The sequence below is a fragment of the Tubulanus polymorphus genome, chromosome 9, assembly GCF_964204645.1.
Source record: "Tubulanus polymorphus chromosome 9, tnTubPoly1.2, whole genome shotgun sequence".
NCBI lineage: Eukaryota > Metazoa > Nemertea > Palaeonemertea > Tubulaniformes > Tubulanidae > Tubulanus > Tubulanus polymorphus.
The window spans coordinates 4,179,411-4,206,846 of record NC_134033.1 but is presented as its reverse complement, the minus strand read 5'-3'; the positions used below and the strand labels follow the sequence as shown (position 1 = coordinate 4,206,846).

At 29.0% G+C, this 27,436-nt stretch overlaps 1 protein-coding gene across 1 annotated transcript; it reads right to left on the bottom strand.

Annotated features, from left to right (window-relative positions):
- Positions 1–2,125: 2,125 nt before the first annotated feature.
- Positions 2,126–6,394, bottom strand: LOC141911147 (uncharacterized). Its single transcript, XM_074802119.1, has 6 exons — positions 6,328–6,394; positions 5,579–5,893; positions 4,631–4,679; positions 4,156–4,201; positions 3,821–3,957; positions 2,126–3,157 (listed from the first exon to the last, which is right to left on the bottom strand). The coding sequence occupies exons 1-6, from the start codon at positions 6,392–6,394 to the stop codon at positions 2,716–2,718; spliced, it is 1,056 nt and encodes a 351-aa protein (XP_074658220.1). The 3' UTR covers positions 2,126–2,715.
- Positions 6,395–27,436: the final 21,042 nt, after the last annotated feature.

Genomic DNA, 27,436 nt, shown 5'->3' with positions numbered 1-27,436 from the left:
GTAGTGTCGTATGGATATACAGTAGAAGTCCTTTTAAATGCCACTATTGGGACCAATTGAACACACCGCATTATAACAAAATTGACATCTCATACAGAATAGCATTTTCGTTTGTGTTGGATTTGGCAGATTTGTTCTCTGAAACACGATGGCGTTAAGTGAGCGACCACATTAAGTATGTTGGCGTTATAACGAACGTTGATCGTAGTAGTCATCGGTTGGTAGTCTAAGACCACACGACAAACTAGTTTCTCAAGAAAGTCAAATGCCACCCACACCATGAAAAAATCCCTAATAAAAACTAAAAAGACAAATGCGTTTTTTGATAAAAAATTAAAACCCGCTCGCCTGCGTAGCTGTATAGTGTCCACGACAGTGGTATTTTTATCTGCGGGCGTTAATATGCTCATCCTCGACGTACATGTAATCAACATTTACGGTGACAAAAACAGCGCCAGGTTCGTTTCATTTTCCATATTACGAGGAAGCGTGAAACCTGCGAAAATTAGTTTCCATTAAATGAGTCGATATAGTTTGATTTTATAGGTTTTTGGGAGCTACTTAATTCTAAATAAAGTTTTTTTTTGGGCATATGTTCTACTTGCATTAATGGTATTTGTTTGGCATTGGAAAAAAAACTTCCCTCCCGCGTTTGTTCTATAAGTCTCAGGTTTAGCTTTTTATTTCAACTTTTTCATTCGAAAAAATAATAAAGATAAAATTCGCCCGCCTTCGTCACTTTCCAGATAAAAATCTGATGAGAAACTAGGGTTATTCTTTGTGTGGCCTAACAGATATAGTAGCCTAGTAGTGTAAAATAGTCTGATATAGATATATTCATACGTTGCTTGTAGTCAAATATATAGTGGTAAAGTCTATTGTTAAAACGTAGTTTGTTCGTACATATTCATCAATTTACCCCAAGTGAATCTCAATTGCGAATCCTGATCAATCGTGATAATTTTTGGTTGTACCTCATATAGATAGGACATTACGTATCCACTTCCGTACGTACACGACCACCCACGACCCCATGAAATGTGTGTCCACGGATTTTCTGTGGAAATAATAAATATCGTTTCTTACTGTTAATATTTTCGAAGCATTTCTTCATCGTCACTGAAGATCTCCGAGTGCTCCCGACCAAATGCCTACTTGGGAGTATAACCAGGAAAGGTTGTCGTTTGACCCAAGACTAATTCGGTTTATTCTAAGGGCGCGTTCAAAAGACGAAATTTAGACCGGTCTAAATTTGGTTCTAAAAGAGCGAACCAGGTTCGGTCCAAATTTTAGACCAGTCTGAATCTGTGTGGACAGAAATTGGTACCAGGTCCGGTCTAAATCGTAATTCTGAATCTCTGCGGTAGATGTCGAGACCTCTGCGGTAGAATGTGAGTCCAGTTTATGATGTTTTAAATGCTTTAATTAATTAACGTTTATGTAATTATTTTTAAGTACCGTTTTTTCCATCCTCTTACCATGGAAATGTTTGGAGCGTATTCGTATTCGTGTCGCTATCATGATCCGTTTCACTTTCGAGTTGTGAACCGTGTTTAAACTTACGAGTTACGGCGTGATAGCATAAAATCGAATTCGGGTTGCCGTTTATTTTTTCAAAATTATTTCTGGGTTTCCCAGAACGACTATATTTACATTTACGTGGCGCCATCTACTGACATTCTGGCGCATGACCTCGTTATACCCAGAAGTTTCATTTTTAGATTTCTGGATCTAAGCCAGTTATACATGCATGTTGGTAGCAATTAACGAGCAAATATGTGATGAAATAACTTTTGTGGACCATTAAATCATAAATCTGGCGACGCTTTGTTGATGGGGATAATCGAAACATTATGTTAAGTCATTTTCAGCTGTGTCTAATATTTAACGTAAACGGAGTTTCAATTTGTAGTTACTACGAAAAAGAGAAGCGTCGGCGTTATTTTTACTACGACTTTCGAACAATTTAACTAGCATTGGCATGACGTCATAGTTGTCAAACGATTACAAAAACGTTAAGAGTTTGCGGCAAGCGAGATAACCAATGAACTATTAACATAAAAAGTGACTTTTCTAACTTTATCTTTCTCTTCTTTTGGGATTCGTTACACACAGTTGATGCCAGCTGTAATTTTCACGATGGTTTTTCAGCACAAAGTCTGATTGTACATAATACTATATTATATCTATTTACATATCCGTTCGACAATTATATCTATTTTGTGTCTATCCTTGTTGAAAATCCTTTTTATCTACGTAAAGCATTCCTTGTCTCATAAACATTACCAAATTTTCGACAAAGCTCATACTTGCTAAAAAATAATCTAGTTAAGCTACAAATGACTATTTGACTTCATGCTTACTCTATTTAAGGTAACGATTTTAAGATTAATTTTTGAAGATTAATCATTGGAATTTCAATTTACAGTTTGAATATAATTCGACCAAAGTAAACATTTGCTAAAGATTCACGATATTTCTCGGTGATGTCCTTTTTAAAGGGAGAATGTTATGGACAACCCAGTTCATCAGTTGCGTGGTGCAGTGATGTGGACGGATCTGACACCCCATCCGTCTGCTGCACAAGTCAGAGACTCAAACCAAACTAGACACCTGGTTGATTATCATATGCTAAATGTGAAATCAATTATTGTTTCGATAAAGTAGTTTTAGTCGATTTCATTTAGCAGATGTTGTAACCATTGAAACGATATATTAAAACCTAGTATGTTTTGTGTATGTACAATCAGTTACTGTTTGTCCAGCGGCAGCCCTTAAGGGAAATTGATCATGAGTATATTCAACAGAAGCGTAAGAATAATGTTGAATATCATCTTTCACAGGTTCACCAGTATCTTCCGTTAACTGATGATACGTCACGAAAGGTTCGGGATTCGAGAACTGATCTCTATGCGTGTCTCCCCCTGCTCCCATATCCATATAAGGAGTCGTATATTTGTTGTTTGTGGCCTCAGTATCCACGCACGGATCTGTAGTAACTTTCTGATTGCTGGTGTGTGGTATGTCAGTTTCGTTACCCGAATCTATGACATCATTCAACTCCTCGTTGACTCCATACACCATCTCGACTTGTTGCTGCGGTGTTGTAGACTCGGGTGTAGTGTCCACACGATCTCCACTGGAAAGTCGCCTGCGTCTGAAAAATGGGTAGTTTTGCGCTGAAGAAATCGAGCGAGAAAGAAATGTTGAAATAATGTAAGATTTTGATCAGAGATCATACTGTTCAGATCATTTACTGCAAAGCCCGCATCTAGAAAAACTTCTTGAAAAGAAGAGTTAACTCCGCATAAAAAGCTCGTGTATTGGTCCGTATCTGCAATTCCTATGAGTTTATCAAAGTCGTCATTACTTTGAAGAATAATTAGAGAAAATTGGAACTTCGACATTTTTTATTGGAATTTGAACAATTAATGTACTGCCAGTAGGCCTACCTTACGAAAACCTGTTTTCCGATCAATTAAAAAATCAAAATGCTTTATCACGTTCGTCACGTTCGGCTATTTGTTGTGACATAAAGCCACTGTGACTAGTTTTTTTGGTTATCAGCCATTTTTTTCAGGAAAGCCCACAATATAATAGCAACATTTGTCGTGTATGTTCGATACGAAGTGACAAGTAGACACGCGCGCGGTTACGTTATCATTTATACATGACGTCACCGACAAACTCGACTTGGAACTAACGACAACCGCTTATCATTAGTTATAGAGCTCTACAATCGACCTTGATATTGAACTTCGGTCCAATCAGACACAGTTATAATCTCTTCAGAAATCTACCGTGTTTGTTTAGTAAATACCTGCAAACGATGACTACGATAATAACGATGATGAGGAGGAAACCGATAACTCCACTAATGATGTAAACTATCGACATGGTCCAGTCATGTGTGGTCCGGACAGTGTGGCCCAGTTTAGGCTGGACGGTTGGGTCAGTCTAAGAAAAAAAAATGAATATATCAATAAATATTAAGGTGATGAAAATTATATTTTATGTATATAATTATTCCAAAGTTTGTTTTGTTTTACCCTACGTTAAGTGGGTATTAATGCGTGTTGGATCCGGGGACTTTTACGTAAAAAACGCATGGAAGTTATATGAAAGTTTGCCTTTATAAGTTAAATTTATAATGACCTTGTTTTTCGAGCGAAACTTTTCTTCAGTAGTAACCAGGCGAACTCTGAATGAAAAGGACGAAATTTACAATCAAAAAACAAATTACCAGCGAAGAATTGAACAAAAGCAGGGCTGGTGGTAGCGGCATCGATGTCACATATTTTTCGATTGCCTTTATTCCCAAATTTTCAGCTGATGGTAGAAAACGACATGAATAATTAGTGAATGTCCCAGTTTTTATTACAATTCCAGTTTCATTGACCCCAACAGATCTAAACATCAGCATTATGAATACACCAACCAGCACGTGATTCTTATTCGGAAACCAGAGACAAGCGAGATATCGAATCAAGCTATTTCACAAAACACATAGACCGCAAAGCAGAGTGTGATACGTAGTCTAGTATCAGCCGTTGTTACGAAACAACAGGAACCCGTACATCGTCTAGGAACTTTTTCCGTCGGACATTTTTAGCTCGAAATGAATACTGACCCGAATGTAGTGGTTTCAGTCATCGGGATTTGAGTGGAACTTGAATCATCTGAAATGAGAGAAAAAAAACTACATTTTGAAAGTAACTTTCACTGCGTGCGGTTTTGCTTTCAAAGTAGCCTGGAAAAAAGTGTTTTCCGTAATGAACAATATGCATTCAACACCGTAGTAACGCCTAATAGTAATTAACTATCACTGGTCACATGATGTCATACCTCCTCCTAGACCCACCCAGCTTTTAGCCATTTTTCAGTAAATGCCATTGGTTTCCCCCGTCACCTGATGAAGTTAATGATGTTAGGCAATTTTTTCACTCTTTTGACTGTGCAAAAATTCTAGAAAACCTTATGCTGGATCTTTGCGTAAACTAAGTACAGTACCCGGAACGCAAAATAGCTGATTTGTAAATCAATGTGCCTTTTCGCATAAAATGAACAACAAACACGAAAATGAGATCCGTTATGAATGCGGCGCCTAATAAAGAATACTTCCTGCGTGGCCAGTCAGAAAACAGTGCTTCAGACTGTGAAATCAACGATCTAATTCTTAAATCTGAGAGCCGTAAAATGGTTGACACAAAATTTATTCTTGTACGGAGATGAACGGACGGAATAAATACATCAACGAGGAGGCAACAAACCGCGGTTCAACGAAAATAATGCGTGAAAACAAAAGTAAATTCGATGTCGAAACAGATGATATTTACATGAGATTATTTTAAATGAACACTTTCAAAAAATTGGTCGTCCATTCTCCACATGTGTTCAGCACTTGACCAGGGACATTTTTAATAGAAAATGAAACTACGGATGAAACTAAAAACACCAGACATTGGACATTTTATCGGCACAATTTGACTCTTTGATATTTGTAGGAAACCAAGAAAGCAAGTTTTAATGTTCTAAAATCTTTTAACTATTTCAATTAGCTACACAAACTGTTACTTACCAGTTCGATTAACTAGTACGATTAGATCAAACTGAATAGGTTCGGGATCTGTTGGGCTTTCCTTTACAAGACATCTAAATGACGTTCCATTGTGTAGTTTGAAATCTGCTTGGAGTATTAGCTCAACGGAATGGACATTCTTTACGCTAGCTCTGTGAAGCTTGTCGTCTGGAATTGTTTCCCATTGTTCTGAAGCTCTTCTCTTCTCTTGGAATATTACATTAAAATTTCCGACAATTTTACAAGTGTAATTTACAATTTCTCCTTGTGTTTTACTGTCGGGGTTTCCTCCGAGATCTGGCTTTGAAAGAAATACTGAAACGAATGAATTGACAGCACTCGGTCAAACTTCGAATAACTTATCAGGAGAAAATCCAAGGAGGGGGGGGGGATTAGAGGGTATCGAACCCGTCCCATGCCTCGTGTAAAGATAATTTCTGATAGTGAGATCAATCATATTAATGATGAAACTAACCACAATTAAAATCTACATAGATTGCTATTTGTAGCGCCTGCCAGAAACTACTGTAGGCAATGCGCACATTTTTATGAACGCATAAAACATTATTTACCTGGTAATACACTGCCTTCCCCCTTTGCTCAATATTCTGCTTTTCCCCTGGTTTTTGAGGTGATTATAAGGGACTCGTCTTTATCAACCAGCCATGAAGATTCAAACTTCACGAAAAATAAAGTCAATCGGATGAGGAGGAGGAATACGTATGTGTGCGGTCAAATAAACGAGTCACGTGTCAGACAGGATCTCATAGTTTGTAAATCTCCTGATAATAGTTTGTTCTTATTCGTCAGATACATTTTATAGGGCCCGTAGCAATTATATTATCTACATCATTGACTCTGGCGCCATCGACCAAAGATTTGCAAATCAGGCAAAAATATCATCACAAAGTCGAGTAACGGCGGTCAGTTACTTACTTATTGTATCCGTATTAGTTCCAGATATTTCTGTAATGTAACAATTTCCCAGCAGTAAAAAAACTGTGCAGATGATTGAGAACAAACGCGTCTTCATTATTGTTACATTGAAAGGATTGATTCACATATACCGTATACATATCTAGAACTATAATCTATCTGATTGAGGAAGTTTAACAGAACGTTTGGATGATTGATAATGCGCGCTGGATAAGCAAACAGAGGAAGCAAGCAAAAAGTGAAAATCGTTAGATGAATAAAATTGTCTGACCTCCGTAAGCTGATCCTATCAGACGCATGGACGACAATTCCTTTCGAGGAGTCAAGAACGATATTGCCGCAACATTTCCGGGCTTATAGTCAGTCGGTGTCTGCGGGGGTCGATTTTCATGGAAGTGATTCAACTTTTATTCCTATGAAAGAGGAATCATTTGGCACGTGGTTCTCGCGTAAAATCTAGGGTAAACAATTCTTTTATATTAGATGCAAATTGAGAAGCAATTTATTCTAGAATCGGGGTGAAATTTTACTTCTTTTACCAACAATTTTGCTTCAAGTCAACTACGTTTGGAAGCGTGCGCATATTTTAAACGAAAACAAAAAATAAAGTTCTACTAATGTATGAAATCGATGCCCAATACTCCATTGCTCGTGTGATTTATCTAAATCGAAACTTATCAAACTGTCTCGTCGCCTGAGCTGGCCGGTTCCAGCAGGTATCACGACTGAATCGAGCCGTTTCTTTAGAAAATATTTCCCGCATCGGCACCAGTTACCCGGTCAGCTACGGCGTACACAGAACTGTCTGTCCAGTTTCTCGACTACTTTGTCACCAAACATCCCTTTTCTGTCGTAAAGTCTCTTTTCTGACAAATCTCGAATAATTTCTGTGGAAAATAATATCTTTGATAATCTGACGTCTTTATATGTCCTCGCTTCGGACGCGTATGAATTATGTTGTATTGCACCGAATATTGACCGGTGTCTCCAGGATCCTGATCAATTATTATCCTGTTCTGACCTCAATGAGAACACTGTTCTCACGGCTTTCATCTGGATCATCGCTTGTTTTAATTTCTTTTCCAATTTCTTTGTTGTTTTTTTTTATGCGAGTTTCATCAGAAACGAACAAATATAAATCGTCAGTGTGAATAAACTATCAATTGTTTTGTACGGTAGAGCTCAGAATTAACTTATATGACAGGTGACTTGAACAGAAAACTTACAGAGTTTTAGCATCGGGTGATAATTGGTGTTTAAAGACAATAGTATCACCCGTAAGTAACATTCTATATAACACAATTAAACTGATCGTCTCTGCTGAAATCAGCTACGTGTCTGACTGGCGCGTCCAGTTCTAACCCGTCCATAAACACAGCTCATTGAAGTTTTTTTTCCGTCGAACCTAATAACACTTCGATGCCGCGTGTTCTCATTTCTTCTTTCATCATGATTGATACCTTTATAAAATAATGATTGATATCTAGTTGTGGATTTCAAAGTTTACAAAACGCAAATAACTATCAAACAATTAACGTACACTACAATCGCAGAATACACATACACAATATATACACAAGCACAAGCATATTAAGTTACACTTTTTGAAAAAAATATGCTCACCTTCAAATTAAATATACAGTGGTGAGTAGATTTGTTCTTATTTTATACTAGATCTAACTGAATGCATTGTAAATGCGTCGAGTGAAATTGACACGGGCAATTCCTCGCCACCGCCCAACTTCCACCGGTAGCCTGTGAGCTGAGCATCTAAATCTACATAAAGTTAACCGGTCCCTAGGGGTTAATTCAGTTAGATACTTTTCCATTTCGAAACGGCATTTGATTGTTAAATACGTAACAGCCATAGTGGAATCAGTAAGTTTTGCATGCCAGACTTGCATAAACTGATCCTGCAATCTCTGTTTAAGAATCAGAATCAAGTAATTCACGTTTGGAATATTTTGATTTTCCCAAATATATCCGAGCCCATTTCGGAGCAAAATGTTCTTCACAGAATCCATCCAAGAGTTAGCTTGACCATCAATATAGCAATTATAAACACAGCTGTAAACCTTTGACGATAATTTATCATCAGTTATTAATTTTGCCCAAAAATTTACAATTCTAAGCTGTACGTAAACTTCGAGAGGAAAACGACCCAGTTCTCCATAGACAAATGAGCTATTAGTAGATTTCTTTAACTTGAGTAAATATTTAAAAAATTTCAGCTGCACGCACTCAAGAACTCGGAGATTTTCGTAACCCCAAATTTCACAACCAAATAATAGAGTTGGTAATACTTGGTTATTTGGTATGTAGTGTTGAAATGCAACGGTCGTGCATGACCGAGCACTAGCGTATTTTTGAATGGCTAAGTAAATGGAGTCGAAACGAAAACTACGGATTGTTACATATTGCCCGTTTATTGTAAAATGACCAGCTGACAGTTGCTTTTAAATCACTAAATCACCCTAATTTCACTTTGAAATAATGCTAAGGGAAATATAAAATCCAAGGTAACATCACCAGCTTGCATCGAAGACTTCGGTTGAAATTGTGTCGAGTCTGCGCTATAATTCTCATGATTTGTATGGTTCGAATTTAGGTCTGAGAGGAATTCATTGTCTTTTCCACAGAAAGTGGAAACAGAAAATGAATATGGAAACTATTATGTATTTATTGATTTCTGTAGAGCCGCGCAGTTTATAGAGCGAAGATGGATTATGACCAGTGACCCCGATAGTAAGATAATATCAAATATGAAGCTTAATTGTGTTCGACAATTCTTCTCGATCGCACAGATTATTACATTTGGTTGTCCGTGTATGTTTACACCTAGAGGTTGTCGCGATGGTATGGTTTACCAGTCTGGACAGAGGTGCTCAAACTGAGTCCCGTAAAAAAGTAGACACCTCTTGTGAACATACTAGGATTTATTCTGAATGAACGGAATGGCGCTGAAACGAAATCCAAGATTAACTGTTCTCAAAAGCTGAGCTGTTACTGGAAATTAAATGGAATTTGAATTGGCTTCTTGTTCAGGATATATTTGGAATGGAATGTAATTCCGGATTGATATAAACTGTGAAAAAACACTGAACTGTTATCAAAAACACAAGGATTCAAATTGACTCAATGATTATCATTGGAATTCAGACATTACACGCACAGGATTGGATAAACTGTAAGTTAGAGGACATTAACAGCTGAAATTATGTTTCATAAGTTTAGTCTAGGAACTTACTCGGTGAGTTAGTAAGTTATAGAAATGCATGAATATTAATACAGATTTAAATAAAATGCGTTAATTAGAAAATAGGTTGTTATTTACGTCAGGGTCCAGCGGGTCTCTGGGTCTACAGATCAGGGGCCGGTTGCTCAAAAGTTGGTTGGAGTTAACCAGTGGTTGGTTGATATGGTGACAATTGAAATTTCATTGTTACTATGGTATTTAACGGCCGGTTATCTTTAACCAACTTTTGAGCAACTGGCCCCAGGTTGTTTATTACTTATGTCTAATATCTTTATTTCAGGATCCTGTATTTCATGCTTCTTTTATTCATGGGTTTCTCTCTATTTTCAGGTTTTTTACTTTTTTCAGAATTTCCGTTTCTTTCAAATTTATTGTTTTATAAGACAACGCCTATTATGTAAATATTTAACTTGAAATAAACATGACCATTTCAGGGTCATCGCTGAGAAAAGTACGTGTCTTCACCCCCAGCACACAACAGAGTGGCCCGATTCAGGTACGGCCTGTATGTTCTACTTCAGTGAGAAGAACAAGACCCCCTAGTCACAGAAGATTGAACCTGAAGTTGAATGATGATGACAGAGTGACTGAAGAATTCCGGTGTGACCTGTATAACATGTCTCTCTATTTCAGTATCCCCCTCCCTACCCCCAAACCCTAGCCTGAATGGGTAGGCCGAATAAATAGGTTAGGTTAGAATAGTTAGTTGATAGACCTTTGAATTAGAACATAATTTCAGCTGTTGATATAAGTAATAGGGGTTTAGTTGTTTCATACCAAAGGTCGAACGGTCGAGCCCATTAAAAAACAAAATATTAAAAGTAATTAAAAAACTATAATACATTTTCATAACCGTGTGTATTTTATATTAAAACTAAATATTTATTCTAAGATATTAATAATATAAAAAGCATATTGTATTAAATCAATTGGTCGCTCCGCTTCGCTACCGCTCCGCTCCGCGACCAATTGATTTAATTACAATACACAAATTTATATAATCAAATATATTCAAATGATAATAATTATTCTATTGTTCAACTGAAATACACACGGTTATGAAAATATATTATAGTTTTTTAATTACTTTTAATATTTTGTTATTAATGAACTCGATCATTAAACCTTTGATATGAAACAACTAAACCCCTATTACTCTTAAAATATTCACATATATGAATAACATTTAAATCATTGAACTTCTAAAATCAATTTTAATAAAAAATATAGTATTAAAAAGGAAGCAAATAAATACTACTGCCCAACATGTAATATCGATATAGACAAGTCTCAAAAAGCAAGACACAATAAAACTATAACACATTTAGAGAATAAATTGAAACTAGAATATAAGGATGATATATTAGAAACTAAATTAGAAGAATTAAAGAATGAAAAAGAAACATATAAATGTGATACATGTAATCAATCATTCAGTGATAAAAGATATTATAAAGAACATTTAAAATCTATAAGTCATATTAGAAATAAGAATAATGATATTTTAGGTGAAGATTATTTTGATAAAGATAATGATAAGAAACAGAAGACAATTAAAAGAATAAAAAATAAATTAAACAATAAAAGACCATACATGGAAGATGTAAGAAATTATATTAATTCATTAGATAATAAAAAAGATATAGAGATAACCGAAGCATTTAAAAGTGATATTGGTCCAGCAGCTATCGAGTTTAAATTTCATAAAGGAAAAACATTAGAAGAAAATAAAAAACATTTAGAAAATATGAAAGAAATAATAAAAATAATTACAGATGTTGAATATCCTAAAATTAGTATATCAGTTAAAGTAAAGTTTATAAAATCTGAAGATAAACCAATATATAATATAAATTCTCATTCACAACATATTATATCTAAACAACATATAGATGATAAATTAAATAAATGTTATAATGAAGTAAAAACTAAAATAGAAGAGAAATATTTTGAAGGATCTGGTTTAATATTTGATGAGATAATATTTATAACTTTACATGTTTATAACACAAAATATAATAAGTTAACTAAATCAAAACCAATTGATGAAAATAATTTATCATATTATAAAGATGATAGTATAAATGGAACAAGTTATATTAAATTACCATTTAAAACTAATGGTGTAATAAATATACAAAATTTTGATAATAAATGTTTTATATGGGCTATAATAAGTTGTTTACATCCAACAGAAGATATTACACATAGTTTTAGATTAACTCATTATAAACAATTTGAAAATAATTATAAGATAGATAAGTATCCTGTTAGAATTAAAAATATTCCAAAAATAGAAAGAGATAATAATTTAAAGATAAATGTATTTGATTTAATTAAATTACCAAATACAAAAGGAAATAATATTTAACATTATACATTAGAACCTTTATACCTATCAAAAGATTATGATTCAAATGATGTTATAGATATACTATATTATGAGAATCATTACATGTGGATTAAACAAATCGATTTATTTTTTAAATCAGAAAATGATTTTGATAATAAAATATATCTATGTAGAAAATGTTTACATAAATTCAGAACTGAAGGTGCATTATTAAATCATAAACAACTATGTGATAATCATGATTATTGTAAATTAGTTTTACCAAATGAAAAAGATAAAATATTAGAATTCAAAAAATATGATTACAAAAATAAAGTACCATTTGTAATATATGGAGATTTTGAATCATTAAATAAAGAATTAACAGATAAAGATAGAAAAGATATATATTATAAAAGAAAGAAATTAAATTCTAATGAAAGTGATTATTCAGAAGAACCACCAAAAACAAATACTATTAAAAAGATTCATCAATCAGCTGCTGCTTTCGGGTTATATATAAAATCTGATTATCCAGAACTAATTGAAAGTGAATATTATCATTATAGAAATGAAAATGTTATCAATCATTTTTGTGACTTATTAATTGAATATGAAATAAGATTTAGTAAATTATTGAATACAAATATAGAAATTATAATGATAGAAGAAGATAACGAAGTATTTGCGTTTGCAGATAAATGTTATTATTGTGAAAAGATATTTAATTATAAAGATAAAAAAGTAAGAGACCATGATCATTTGAATGGAAAGTTTAGAGGCGCTGCACATGAGAATTGTAACTTACAAGCTAAGAAAATTAACTTTGTACCAGTTATATTTCATAATCTATCAGGATATGATGCACATTTATTTATCAAACAACTGTGTCATAAAATAGAAGAAATTAATAATGAAATAGAAATATTAAATTCAAATAAATCAAAAGATAAAATACCAACTTATAAATTTAGAATGTTAGCTAAAACATCTGAGAATTATATATCATTCCAATTTGGTTGTCTAAGATTTATAGATTCATATAGATTTTTAAATAGTTCATTAGATAACTTATCAAAATCATTAGTTGATGATGAATTAAAGATATTAAAAGAATATTACCCAAATTATGATGATTTTAAATTAATGAGATATAAAGGTGCAATTCCATATTCTTTCTATAAAAATCATAATGATTTTAAAATAACTGAATTATTGAAAGAACAATTCTATGATGAATTAAAAAATGAATATGTTAAAGATGAAGTATATAATAGAACATTGAATATTTGGAATCATTTTGAAATAGAAAATCATGGACAATTAGTAGATTTATATTTAAAATCAGATGTATTATTATTAACCGATATATTCGAAAGGTTTAGAGATGTAAACCTAAAATATTTTAACATTGATCCTTGTCATTGTTATTCATCACCAGGATTAACATGGGATTGTGGATTAAAATTTACAAATATAAAAATGGATTTGTTAACAAATATAGATCAATTACTATTATTTGAAAAATCTATAAGAGGAGGTGTTTCAGGTGTATTGGGTGATAGATATTTCAATGTAAATGATAATCCTGGATATAAATTATTATATATAGATGCAAATAACCTTTATGGTTGGGCAATGATGGAACCACAACCTTATGGGATGTTTGAAATAACTGAAGTTTTACAAATTGATAAATTTGATTGGAAGAAAAGAATCCTAGATATTGCAGATGATTCAGATACTGGTTACTTCTTCGTTGTAGATTTAGAATACCCTGAAAATATTAAATTCAAATCTAGAAATCTAGCATATTGTCCCGAACATAAAACTGTTAAACATGAAGAATTATCAAATTATCAAAAAAGAATTAAACCCGATAATCATATTCATACTGAAAAGTTAATGGTAACTCAAGAAGATAAATATAATTATGTAGTACATTATAGAATGTTGAAGTTTTATTTGAATCAAGGAATGATATTAAAAAAAGTACATAGATATATTTCATTTAATCAATCTAAGTGGTTAGAAAAATATATAGATTTTAATACTACACAGAGAACTAAATCTAAAACTGATTTTGAGAAGGATTACTTTAAACTGATGAATAATGCGTTCTATGGAAAAACATGTGAAAACATAAGAAATAGAAATGATATTGAGTTAGTTAGTAATGGTAAAAGAATTAGACATTTACAATCGTATCCGAAATTCAAAGGTAACAGAATATTCGATGAAAATTTAGCTGCAGTTAAATTAAAAAGAACTTCTATGAAGTTCAATAAACCTATTTATGTTGGAGCTGCAGTTTTAGAAATTTCAAAGCTATTGATGTATGAATTCTATTATAATGTATTGCAACCCAATTTTGGAGAAAAAAATATAGAAATATTATATCTAGATACTGACAGTTATATATTAAAGATAAAAAGTGATAACATAACAAAAGACTTAAAAATATTAAAACACCATTTTGATTTCAGTAACTATCCTAAAGATCATGAATTGTTTAGCAATGATAATAAAAAAGTTCCCGGTAAATTCAAAGATGAATTAGGTGGTGAAGAAATGATAGAGTTCATAGGTATTAGATCTAAAATGTATTCATATAAAACTAAAGAACATGAAGCTAAAAAGTTAAAAGGAATAACCAAAAGTGTAGTAGAAAAGAATATTCATTTCAAAGATTACATCAATTGTATATTTAATGAAGAAGTTAGAAAACATAAGATGAAATGTTTAAGATCTGAAGATCATGAAATGTATATTGAAGAGATAGAGAAGATAAGTCTAAATCCATTTGATGATAAAAGATATATTTTAGATGATGGAATCCACACAGTCGCCTATGGTTGCAATTTAGATGAATATATAAAATTCAAAAGAGAAGAAACAAAAGAAAATGAAATTATGAAAAGGATTCTAACGTGTTAATCAATTTCAATAAAAATTTATATAATAAATGGAGAGTAAACAAGTACACAATGAATTCTTAGATAGAATTAAAGATACTTCAAGCGTCAAATCTGTAGATTATAAATTTAAAAAACTAACTGAGTTAACAATTCACAAGAAATATTTAATTACTAACATTGAAACAATTACTAATAAATATGGAGATAAATTAGTAATTCATTTAGAATATGAAGGATTAAAAGGAAATACACATAAATTCAGAACTTATTTACCAGATAGATTTCATAGATTATCAAGTGAAGATCTAGAAGAATTATGTTCTGGAGATTTCTATTTCATATACAAAGGTAAGAATGAAAAAGGGCACCATGAAATAGATTTCGAATAAGAAAATATGTAAAATAAATGGCGGAATTAAAAGAATACAGAATATTTGTTGATTCTAGAAGGCTTACAAATTATAAATCTCATAATTTACTAGTACAATTAGATAGAGAATTTAAGAATTGTGTAGATTTAAAATTAGTTAATATAAGTTTATGTAATTCTTTTTACAATGTATCGGATAAAACTTTTGAACATAGAGGGTTTATGATTTATATGAGAAATAAAGATAAATGGTTTCATATATTTTTAAAACCAGGATTATATAATTTAGAATCATTAGCGCAGGAAATTAATAGAAGAGCTCGGTTGAAAATCGGGGGTAGTTCTGTATTTGAAATTAAATTTAATAAAATTGATAGTACTAATAAAATAAGAATAAAGATATCTAATGAACAACATAAATTTATGGTAAACAAACCACTGGCTAAAATGTTAGGAATTAAACCACTTACAGTTACTGGAAACGCAGAAGGCAGCTCAAATATAATACCTTTTACACACTTTTATATTTATTGCAATTTAATCGAGCCTACAAAAACTTTCGAAGCAACTAAAGAAACAATTTGTAGTTCTAGTATACTAAATATTTTACCGCTAAAAAATGTTAAACAATTTGGAACTCAAATAAATTATAATTTAACAGAATGTGATTTTAAACCTTGCATTCCTAAATTTAATAATTTTAAATTAGAAATAAGAAATCATAATGGATACTTAATTGATTTAAATAACTTTCCTGTGATATATGAATTAGTTATAAGATGTAGAGAGTAATTTTTTTGATATATAAATGAATATAACTGTTGGACCGAGTATATGTTTTGGATTTGATTTTAAACGTGAGAAAGAGATGAAATTTAATATTAATGATGTAATAACACATATCAAAAATATTGTATTTTCTAATGAAACAACATTTGAGTATGAAACAACAATAGATAAAGAAACTTTAAATGTAGAAAAGATTACTAATTTAATTAGAGAATCTTTAAGATTTTATGAATTAGATGAAGATTTTATCATCGATGATATTAAAAAAATAATAATTGAAATATATGATAATCATAAAACTAGTAATGAAATAAATGTTGAAATAATCATAAATAAGTTAACTAAATATTTTGATGATAGTAATTTTTTTGATAAATAAATGAGTGATAATAAGTGGATAATAACTGGATTATATAATGGCGCATTACTATCAGTTGGAACTGTTGGTTATTCAATGGTATTAAAAAAAGTATTCAAAATGGGAAGTGTTAATGTTGATAGATTTGATATCAATGATATTCTAAAATTAACATTAGCAGTTACTTTATCTAATTTAACTATTGATTATTTGGAAAAACAAAAATATATTCCTCCCATATAAATGCATAATTTTTTTTGCTAAATAAATGGCTTCTGCAATTATAACTATTATAGGATCAGCAATTGTTAACGCTTTAGCATTTACTGGTGGTGGTTATTTATTTAAACATATTGATAAAAATAGTTCATTAGGAGAACAAAGAAGACATAGCGTTAGAGAAATACAATAAAGCTGCAGAAGAATATAGAGAAAAGAGACAAGACTATATGGATTACATCAATAAAGAATTATATGATCAGAAGATTTCACACAGATATTTTCAATCAGTTGATGATGCAATGAGTTTATATAACGCGGTAACCAATAAAGAAAAATTACATCTATACAAACCTAAATTATCAGATTATTATACCCCAAGTAAAGAACAACAGAAATATGAAATAATATGGATTTTAGGTGGAACTGTTATTGTTATATTTGTTGCTTATAAGTTTACTAATTAGTAATTTTTATTCTAAATAAATGGAAGATAAAGTTGATAGTATTGATATTATTCCTCATGATATAAATAAAACTAAATTAAAAACATATTTAGAAAAACAAATATTAGAATTTGAAAGTGACTTAAAGATAAAAAAGAAAAAATATTTAAAAAGTAAAATTATATATTATTTGATTATAAGTGGTTCGGTTACAATTAGTTCTGTAATAACATTTTTAGCAATATTCAGCCCAATAACACCTTTAGCTATATCAATTGGTGTATTAGGATTAAGTTCAAGTGTTTTAACTGGTATAAGTTCAAAATTAAATATAAAAAGTAATAAAGAAAAAATTAAAACTAATATAAAAGAAATAAATAAATTAAAGAACACACTAGATTATATAATAAGTTTGAATGGTCATATAACAGTTGAAGAACAAGATAAATTATTAAAAGAATTAATAAATTATTAATTTTTTTAGTTATATAAATGGTAGATAGTTTTCCAAAAAACTTTCCGATATAATAAATCAATTAAATATAATATTCCAGCAATAGATTTTAATAAAGATATTACATATAGAAATGAAGTTTTAGATTCATTAACTAATTTAGAAATTTATGTTACTGAAACTAATAATTTTAATGCAAAGATGGAAAATATATTTCATGTATATTTGATTAATTTTAAAAAATTGAAAGATGAAAAACAATGGTTATTAAAATCTAATATGAAGTATTGGCAGAACCAATTAAATTTTGCTGTTTATTGTGCAACAACAGGATGTGGAATTAGTTGGAATGATCATTTGAATAATTCTAAATATAAATTAATTCAAAGTTTATTTAGATTTCATACATACTTTCAAATCAGAATAATATTAAATGAATTAGAGTGCGCTTTACCAGGATCTAGGTATTTCAAAGAATTAGATAATAATATTAATCTATCTAAGTTTTATAAAATTTGTAATGAATTTAATATAGATATAAATAATTCTGATTTTAGAACAAAAATTGGAACAATAAGATCACTTCCTTGCCCTAAAAAGATTGCAGAATATTGTGCACTTCCCATACCATCTAATAGTTTTTATAATATCTATAATAAAAAATTAGGTTATGGTAAAATAGAAACAAAGGATTTAGAAACATTAAATTTCAATAAATTACCAAAATTTTATGATAATTTAAAACAAGAAAACAATAATGGTTGGGTTTATTTTATTTTAGAAAATAGTGAAGGTTTTACTAAATCAGGTATAGAAAGAATAAATCAATCTATTAGAACTTATTTGATTTGTATTCTAGGATCACAAGTTGAAACAAGATCCCCAATAATAGGAAATTTAAATACATCATTTGATACACAAAAACAATTTAAAGTTTTATTTGAAGATTCCATACATAATGATAAAAATAGATCGATTCCAGAAAACATTATAAGATATCAAAATTATTTAGATAAATCTCATGTAAGACTTAATTATTGTATAGGTCCTAATCTATTAATTATTTCTAATGATTTATTATTAAAGATGGGAAACATAATTGGTTATAATAATCTAATTAAAACTGCAACAATAAATAATTCATTTGGATTAAATGATATAAATAAAAAGATTATTACTGCTCCAAAATTAATGGAAGGTGAAAAAAATAAAAAACACATTCAATCAACAGAAACTAAAACTAAGAATATTAAATTTGATAATGATTCTAAAATAAAAGATTACAATACATCAGAAGATATAAAAACTGATAAAATTCAACATGATATAATTAAACTAAATGATGATAATAAATCACATGAAAATACTAAATTAGCTATAACTTGTATAGGAATTGTAATCGGAGGAATATTATATTTTAAATTTTAATTTTTTTATTATGTAAATGGATGTAGAAGGTGTAGAAAATATTCCATTGGATGACATGGGAAATGATAATGAAGGATATATTGATGATGATTATAATGATGCAGGTGCTAAAATTGATAATGATGATGAATCAGCATATAATTCTAATTTAGCAGATAGTGGTTCTAAAGGTCAATCAACAGATGAATTTGATAGAAGAACTAGATCGAGAATACCTACTGAAAATGAAAATCCAGATTTAGTAAAACAAAATTTAGAATATAATGAATATATTTATAATTTCAAACATGTATTTGAAAATTCTGGATATAATATAAATGATAGAGGTGCCAGACTTTTAGTAAAAGAATTAAAGTTTTTAGATGGTGAATATTATTATCGTTTGAAAGATGATTATTATATTGATATCTCTTATAAAAAACAAAACAAAATATTAGCAGAATCAACTTTGCTTAAGTCTGACTCATTACTATCTAGAATTAAAAGAATAAGAAATAGTAATGAAATAGAAGATGTAACACAAGAAGAAATTATTAAAAATGAAAGAGTATTTAAACAAAGAATCAATGAATTATTTGAAACAATTGATAATAATTTAGAAACAGAAATGGAAGAGAATAGAGATAAATTAAGATCTTCAACACCCGAAACATCGAGAAGAGACACTCAACAAATTGATAATGATTTAAGTCAATCACAATTAGAAAAACGTTTTGATAACTTACGGAATAAAACTTCCAAAACTAGTAAACTTAAATCAAATAAAGTTCCAATTGAAAAACTTTTACCGAATGGGTTACTTGATGCAACAGATCAAGAATTAGAAGATTTAGATATATTTTCTGATAAAGCAATTAAAGAAATTATTAGTATAAGACTTGCATCTGATAAAATTACACATGATAAAAGTATAAGAGATATTAAAATTAGATTTTTAGAAAAAGATAGAACTGATAAAAATAAAGAAATAGAACAACTAAAATTAGATAGAGATAATAAAGTTATTGAAGAAATTGAATTTAAAAAAAGAAATGCATATTTAGAAAAAGAAATTGATGATTTAGAATATAACATAGAATTACAAAAAGAAGAAATTAAATTATTATTAAAATCATATGATTATAATATAAATAGATTAAAAGTTATTTTTAAAGATTTGTTGATTAAACCAAATTCTGAAATATCATTAAAAGATAGAATAAAATTGTTATTTAAATTAGAAGGAATAACAATTCTTTCAATTCTAACAGCTGTTACTATGTTATTTACAACAATAGGTTTAGCTATATCAAATGCTTTAAAATCTACTCCTACTCCCACTCCTAATAAACCAGATAAACCTCCAAGTAATAATTCTATACAAGATAAAGTTAAAGATGGTTTAAAGAAATTAGCAAAATATTTATGGGAACTATCTAAAAAATCTGCTGCAGCATTACCAGGAGTTATTGCTTCAATTGTTGGTTTTATATTGAAATCTGCAGGAAACATTATTAACTTTGCTGCTGAACATATTATTTTATTTTTAATTACAGTTGTAAGTGCAATTATTTTTGGGTTAGTGAATATGATATCAAAAAATATCAAGTAAACCATGATATCAAAAAATATCAAAAAATAAATAATTAATTTTTTTGTTAAATAAATGAGTGGGAGTTATATCAATCCTTCTAAGAATCATAGAATATCTAATGCTATTAAAGCAGAAAGATCACATCATATAATTATTCATAACCCTTCAAATATTAATCCCGATGAAACTTTATATGTTAGAATTCCGAGATTAACACAAAATACTTTTTATGTTCCAAATAGTATTTATTTATCAGCTGATATAAAAGTAATCGGTAATAATAATAATTATGTTGTTGATAATGTTGGAAGATATTTGATTAAAAAGTTAACAATAAAGATTGGTCCAGAAACAGTTTTCTCATTAGATGATTATAATTTATTTATGCACTATAAAGATTTATGGTTAAGAAAATAGAAATAATATGATATTTCAAGGCATCCAATCAGAAAACCAAAATAAATTAAGATCAGAAGCTAATAGCGCAATATTAACAAATGATGTAGATAAATTGATAAAAAGTATATATGGAAGCAAATATAAAATTCCATTAGACTTTGAATTGATAAATAATAATGCACCTTTATATAAATACGCAATTCAAGAAGATATTATATTCGAAATAACATTTGCTCCTGTAAATGAAATTGTAATATCTAGCGTTGTTAAAGATATGAGTTATAAATTATCGAATATATGTTTAGAATATGATACAGTAACTGATGAAAATATTTCAAGTATAATTCAAACTAAATACAATCAAGGATTTTCATTATTATATGATTATATTGATAAATTTAAAACTGTAACTATTAATGCAAATGATGAAATAATAAATGAGAATATTAACTTCCCTAGAAGATCTATTAAAGGTATATTAATATTTTTTACCATTGGAACGTATACTAATGGCGCAATAAATGTTGATAATTATTATAATCCTGAAATAACAAAAGTAGAAATAACTATCGAAGGAATAGCAAATAAAATATTTTGTCAAGGAATGAGAATGATAGATCAATGGGTAGAAATTTAAAAACATTTTATGAATGAAAAAGTAAAATCATTTGAAAATTGTAATATTAATCAAATTGATTATTATACCGGCAATAAATATGCATTATGGTTAGATTTTAGAACAACAGAGGATAATTCATTACATGGTTCTGGAAAAAAACTACAAAATACAAAAGATGGAATACAATTATTCATGACAAAGAAAAAAGGAATCAAAAATTTTAAAATGCATATTTATATATTATCTGATGCGCAATTAAATATTGTAAATTCACAATTAGATAGTGTTATGTATTAAAATTTTAACTTTAATAAAAATATATATAATAAATGGAAGGAGGTAAAGTATATAAACATATTCCATACATCGATACACATGAAAATAATGATGGTTTATATTATGTAATACCTTGTAATATAGCTTTGATATTTGATCCTATTTTTAAAAATTATAAAACTAAACTGATAGAAATCGATAATAATAAAAGTGGTGTTGTTGATAATTTAAGTAATGTAATTGATAATAATGTAATACCTTCTACATCTAATAATGTGATACCTTCTACATCTAATAATGTGATACCTTCTACATCTAATAACATAATACCTTCTACATCTGTAATACCCTCTACATCAAATAATATAATACCTTCTACATATAATAAGGCAATAATATTAAATGTTAGTAAAAATAGAAATTATTGTGATTATTGTAAAGGTGAATTTTCAAACGCTCCATCAAATTGGAATAAACATATAAATACAAATTCACATATTACTAATGTTATAGAACGTGTTGGTTTAAGAGAATTTATAGAACACCCATTTAGATATGTTACAAAATTTGTTTCAAATAAAAAAGTAAATGGTGAAAAAATATATGAAGATTTATTATTAGCAACACCTAATAAAGATGAATTAGATTTAACCGATGCTAATGAAATATTAGGATCAAACACTGTAAATGAAATATTAGGAGCAAACACTAATAAAGATGATAATGAAAATGGTGCCATACGCCCACATGATGATATAGTTACAGTTAAACATAATGATATTAAAGATTCTATGAAACATAAAGAAGAAACTTTTGATGATATGATAGAAAGGATAAGGAAGCGCAACAATGAAACAACTATTGGTGGTGTGGTAAAAAAGGTGAAAAAGGTGAAAAAAAATTATAAAGATGTTGATGTAGATTCGGTAGAGCATTTAAATATGATGTTAGCGTCTGATAGTGAAAGTGATTCAGAAATTGATTATATAAAACTCGAATAATAAAGGTTGAAAATTGTATAAAATAATAGTAAATAAAAAAGGGGTTTTTAATTATTTAAGGTATCTAATAGGGTATCAGGTATTGGGGTATTAGGGTATCAGGTATTAGGGTATCAGGTATTAGGGTATTAGGTATTAGGGTATCTAATACATAGGTATACAAATAGTTATTTTATAAATTTATATTCATATGGAAATTGTAATCTCAGTAATAATTTTGAACCTTTATTATTCTTTAATTTATTCATATATTCATCATGTAATTCAGTAGGTATAATTTGATTTTCTTCCAATGATTGTTGCATAGATTTTCTATCTTTGTTATAAAATAAAACTAGAAATCTTATATTCTCTCTAAAATCTTTAACAATTGAATTATATTTTTGATTTAAAACCCATGTTGTTATCCCAAAATGTCTACCAGAGAAAGCTAAATAACATAACTCGCTTTCTCTAATTTTAGAATCATGTAAATTTGCGCAATCATCGATAATAAATAATGTATTAGATCCTTTATAAATATCTAATGCAATTTTTATACAATTATCTAAATTTTCTTTTACTGTTTTGGGGTCTAATATAATAAACTTTTTTATCTTAACTATATCTCTATTATACGTTTCATTCATTTCATAAGTTGGGCAGAATAATATTATATTATCAAAATGATTTTTATAAATAGTTTCTAACAAGTCTAATATGAAATGTGTTTTACCACAATTCGTAACTCCAGTAACTAACATATTATGCGGTTCAAATATAAATAAATCTTTATTCATTTATTCTTTTAATTTTACTAGATAAAATCCATTCATTAAATTTATCATCGTATCCTTTATATTTCACCAAAGAATACTTTTTTCCTTTAAGAGTTTTTGTTTTCAATACTTTTTCTATTTTGTATTCTATTTCATCTGGATTTGGTACTAATGATAATTCTTGTTCATAAGAATAACCTAATATTTCTTCATCTTTTAAATCAAACAATTTATAAACAAATGGTTTAGTTAATATTATCTTTTTAATTTTAAATATTTCTTCAGTAAAATTAGGGGTATAACCTTTATAAAATGTTTTTCGATATTTAGAAATTCTAACATGTTGTCCTATTTTAAATTTAGGTTCTCCAAAATCATGTGTAACAAATGCTCCATATAAATTATTCCAAACTATTTCTGAATTTTCTTCTTTTCTAGCTTGTATAGGTTTCATATTTATAGAACCATGTTTAGAATTATTATAACCTTTCACTAAATCATCTAACACATCGATATATTTATATGTTTCATTAGCGGTGAAATATTTCCACATTCTAGTTTTCAATGTTTTATTAAATCTTTCTATAACAGATGCTTTTTTATCTGAATGTGTTGAAAAATATTCTACATCGTTATCAGATAATAGTTTTTTGAAATGTTTGTTATAGAATTCCTTACCTTCATCAAATTGTATCTTATCTGGAATAGCTTCTTTAAATATAGATTTAAAAGCATTTGTCACTTCTATACCAGTTTTATTTTTAATCGGGATACTCCATGCGTATCTACTGAATATATCTATAACATTTAGTATCCAGAAATATCCTTTGTTATATTCTTCTAAGTTTTTCATGTCAATTAAATCAGCTTGCCATTGTTGATCAATATATGAAACCATTACTTTTCTTGTTAAATATTTTTTATCCATCTTTTTATGAATTTGATATGTGGGTTGATTTTGTAACCATGATTTTAATTCACTATATTTTATATTGCTATTATCAGATTTAATTTTATTCCATAATTCTGAAACGTTAGAATATGATACTTCACTTTCTGGGTTATAATATAACTCTCTTAAATATTGTTCTTTTTTCATCATATTTTAATCCATTAATAATATTTTAGATTTATTTTCATTTGATTTATTTTCTGGTATGATGGGTTTATTATCATTAGAATCATCTTTATCATCGGATTTGAATTTTGATTTATATATTACACCGGATAATATAATAATTGTGATTAACCCAATTGTAATATATAAGTAATTATTTCTTCCACTATTAGAAGAATTAGATGGATTATTATTTGAATCAATACCAGGTGATTCATTTATATCGGTTAATTTCTTTTTCTTAGCTTTTTTTAATTCTGAAGATCTTTTACCTAATTCTCTTGCCCATATAATTTGTTTCTCGGATCTAACCTTTTTCTTAACGCCATCACTCATTTATTTTAGTTAATTTTTGTTCTGATTCATTTTCTGTTTCGATGTTTTGTTGTAGTACATCTGTTTCGTTCTTACCTGATTTATATTCCATAGGTTTGATGTTCGAAAATGTTATAACTCCAGTAGAAATCAACGTCATAACCGATCCTAATTGAAATGAAGCGTATCCAACCCATTTTTGTAATTCAGTCATAACTAAATAGTCATTTTTCAAATCATTATATAATTTATTTTCATCATCAATTGGTATTAACTGGTTACATAATTTTGAATAACATTTGACAATACCATCACTTATAGAGTCGTTTATTCTAGCTAATCTTGACTCTTCATAAATCTTAAAATATTTTATTACTTTATCGGGTTTCATAGAGTCTAGTTCTTGAAAAGTTATTATTTTTCCTAAGAAGTCCTTAGATTTCCCGCCAGCAATCAATAGTTCTAGATGATGTTTACAATATAAATAGTACTCGTAATCAATATTACTATCAATTTTATTATCACATTTAGTTGCCACATTATCATTATCATCTGTTAGACCTAAATCTTCCAAAGTTTTTTCAACTTTAATATTATTCTTATTCGATTTCTTAGACATTTATATTAGAGAAATTTAATAAGAATAGTATTATAAGTATTCTTCAAATGATACTAGATAGTTAAAGTTAAAGAATTCTAGTATTAGTTATTGTTTTTTAAGTATTTTTTATTTGTGATATAAAGTATTCTCTTTTGAAAAGAAAATATCAAAAATATAATAGAAATAATAGATAGTTGAAGGTATGTAATTTTTATTATATTTTATTTAAATTAGGATTTAGATTATCTCACTACTATTGTCTATCTATAGGAGCAGTAATTATAACTGTCCAGATAAGTCATTTTGGATCCTCGATATCAAATCCTCAACTGAAAATAAATTCAAAGAAACGACTGGTGGAATTACTATTTCATAAACACATATATTTATTATGTAAATTTTAGCGATCGATAATAGAACAATGGAGAACAATAGAAATGCGGTCCAATCGGACCGGTTATTGCGCAATACACAGTTATATTTTTATTCTGTAAACTACAACATTCAAACATAGAAATGTAACCAATCAATATTGAGCAGCTGTTTCAGTCAACAACGATCAATAGTAGAACAATGGAGAACAATAGAAATGCGGTCCAATCGGACCGGTTATTGCGCAACACTTAGTTAACAGTAAACAATCAATACAGAACAACCGCCGCCATTAACAACGATCAATAGTAGAACAATGGAGAACAATAGAAAAGCGGTTCAATCGGACCGGTTATTACGCAATACACAGTTAACAGTAAACAATACAATATTAAAACAGATATATACAATCGAGATTACATTTTTGATATCTAAGACCTTCAGTATTATAATTTATAATTTTGTCCATAATTCTTTAATTACTGGATTGTTTCCAATCATTTCTTCAATTTCTGGTAAATGTCTTACTACTTCACTAAATGCTAATCCTAATATTTTGAATTTTTCATATTTCATTAATCTACCTACTCTTCTCAGTTTTCTTTCAAAACCAGCACTGATATCTATGTTCTTTTTAACCCACAGTCCCCAAGAAATCCCCTCAGTTTCTTTATCAAACATTGAAAACCCTATATTTAGATAACCCCCGAAAATGATGTGGTCCCATAGGTGATTTGCTTTTCTATTTAATATGGTTTTATAACTTTTTTTTAAGATATCAGTAATTTCAGCAAATGAAATAACTTCTACACTTTGTATTTCCGGAAAGTTTAAATGTCCTGTGTCAATGATTAATTTAGATTTTAAAAACTCGTTCAACTCTTCTCCACTCATTTTCTTAGTTTTCGATTCTTTGAGTCCCAACAGCAATTTAAGTCGCGTTGCTGGTAATTTTGGTAATTGTAGTTCGCGCGGTAATTGTTTATTATGTATTACATCACTCAGAATTTTCACCATTTCTTGATGATAGTCCAAATGTTCTTGTAATTTTTGTGAAGTTTGTTCGTCAATTATGAGAGTTTCATCCTCCATTTCTATTGATTCCTGAGTTTCACTATCCAGTAGCAATCGTTCCTCATCCGTTGGTTGGCTTAGAATTTCTGGTTGATCTTTGTGTTCCATTTTAATCTAAAAGATATCGTGAAAATGAATTACTATACTTAAATATGTTTAAAGGTTTCCCTACTTCATAATAACTACAAAAAACGGTACTTACATTTAGATTTAGAACTGTAAACTGTGTTTTGAGAGAGAATATCCA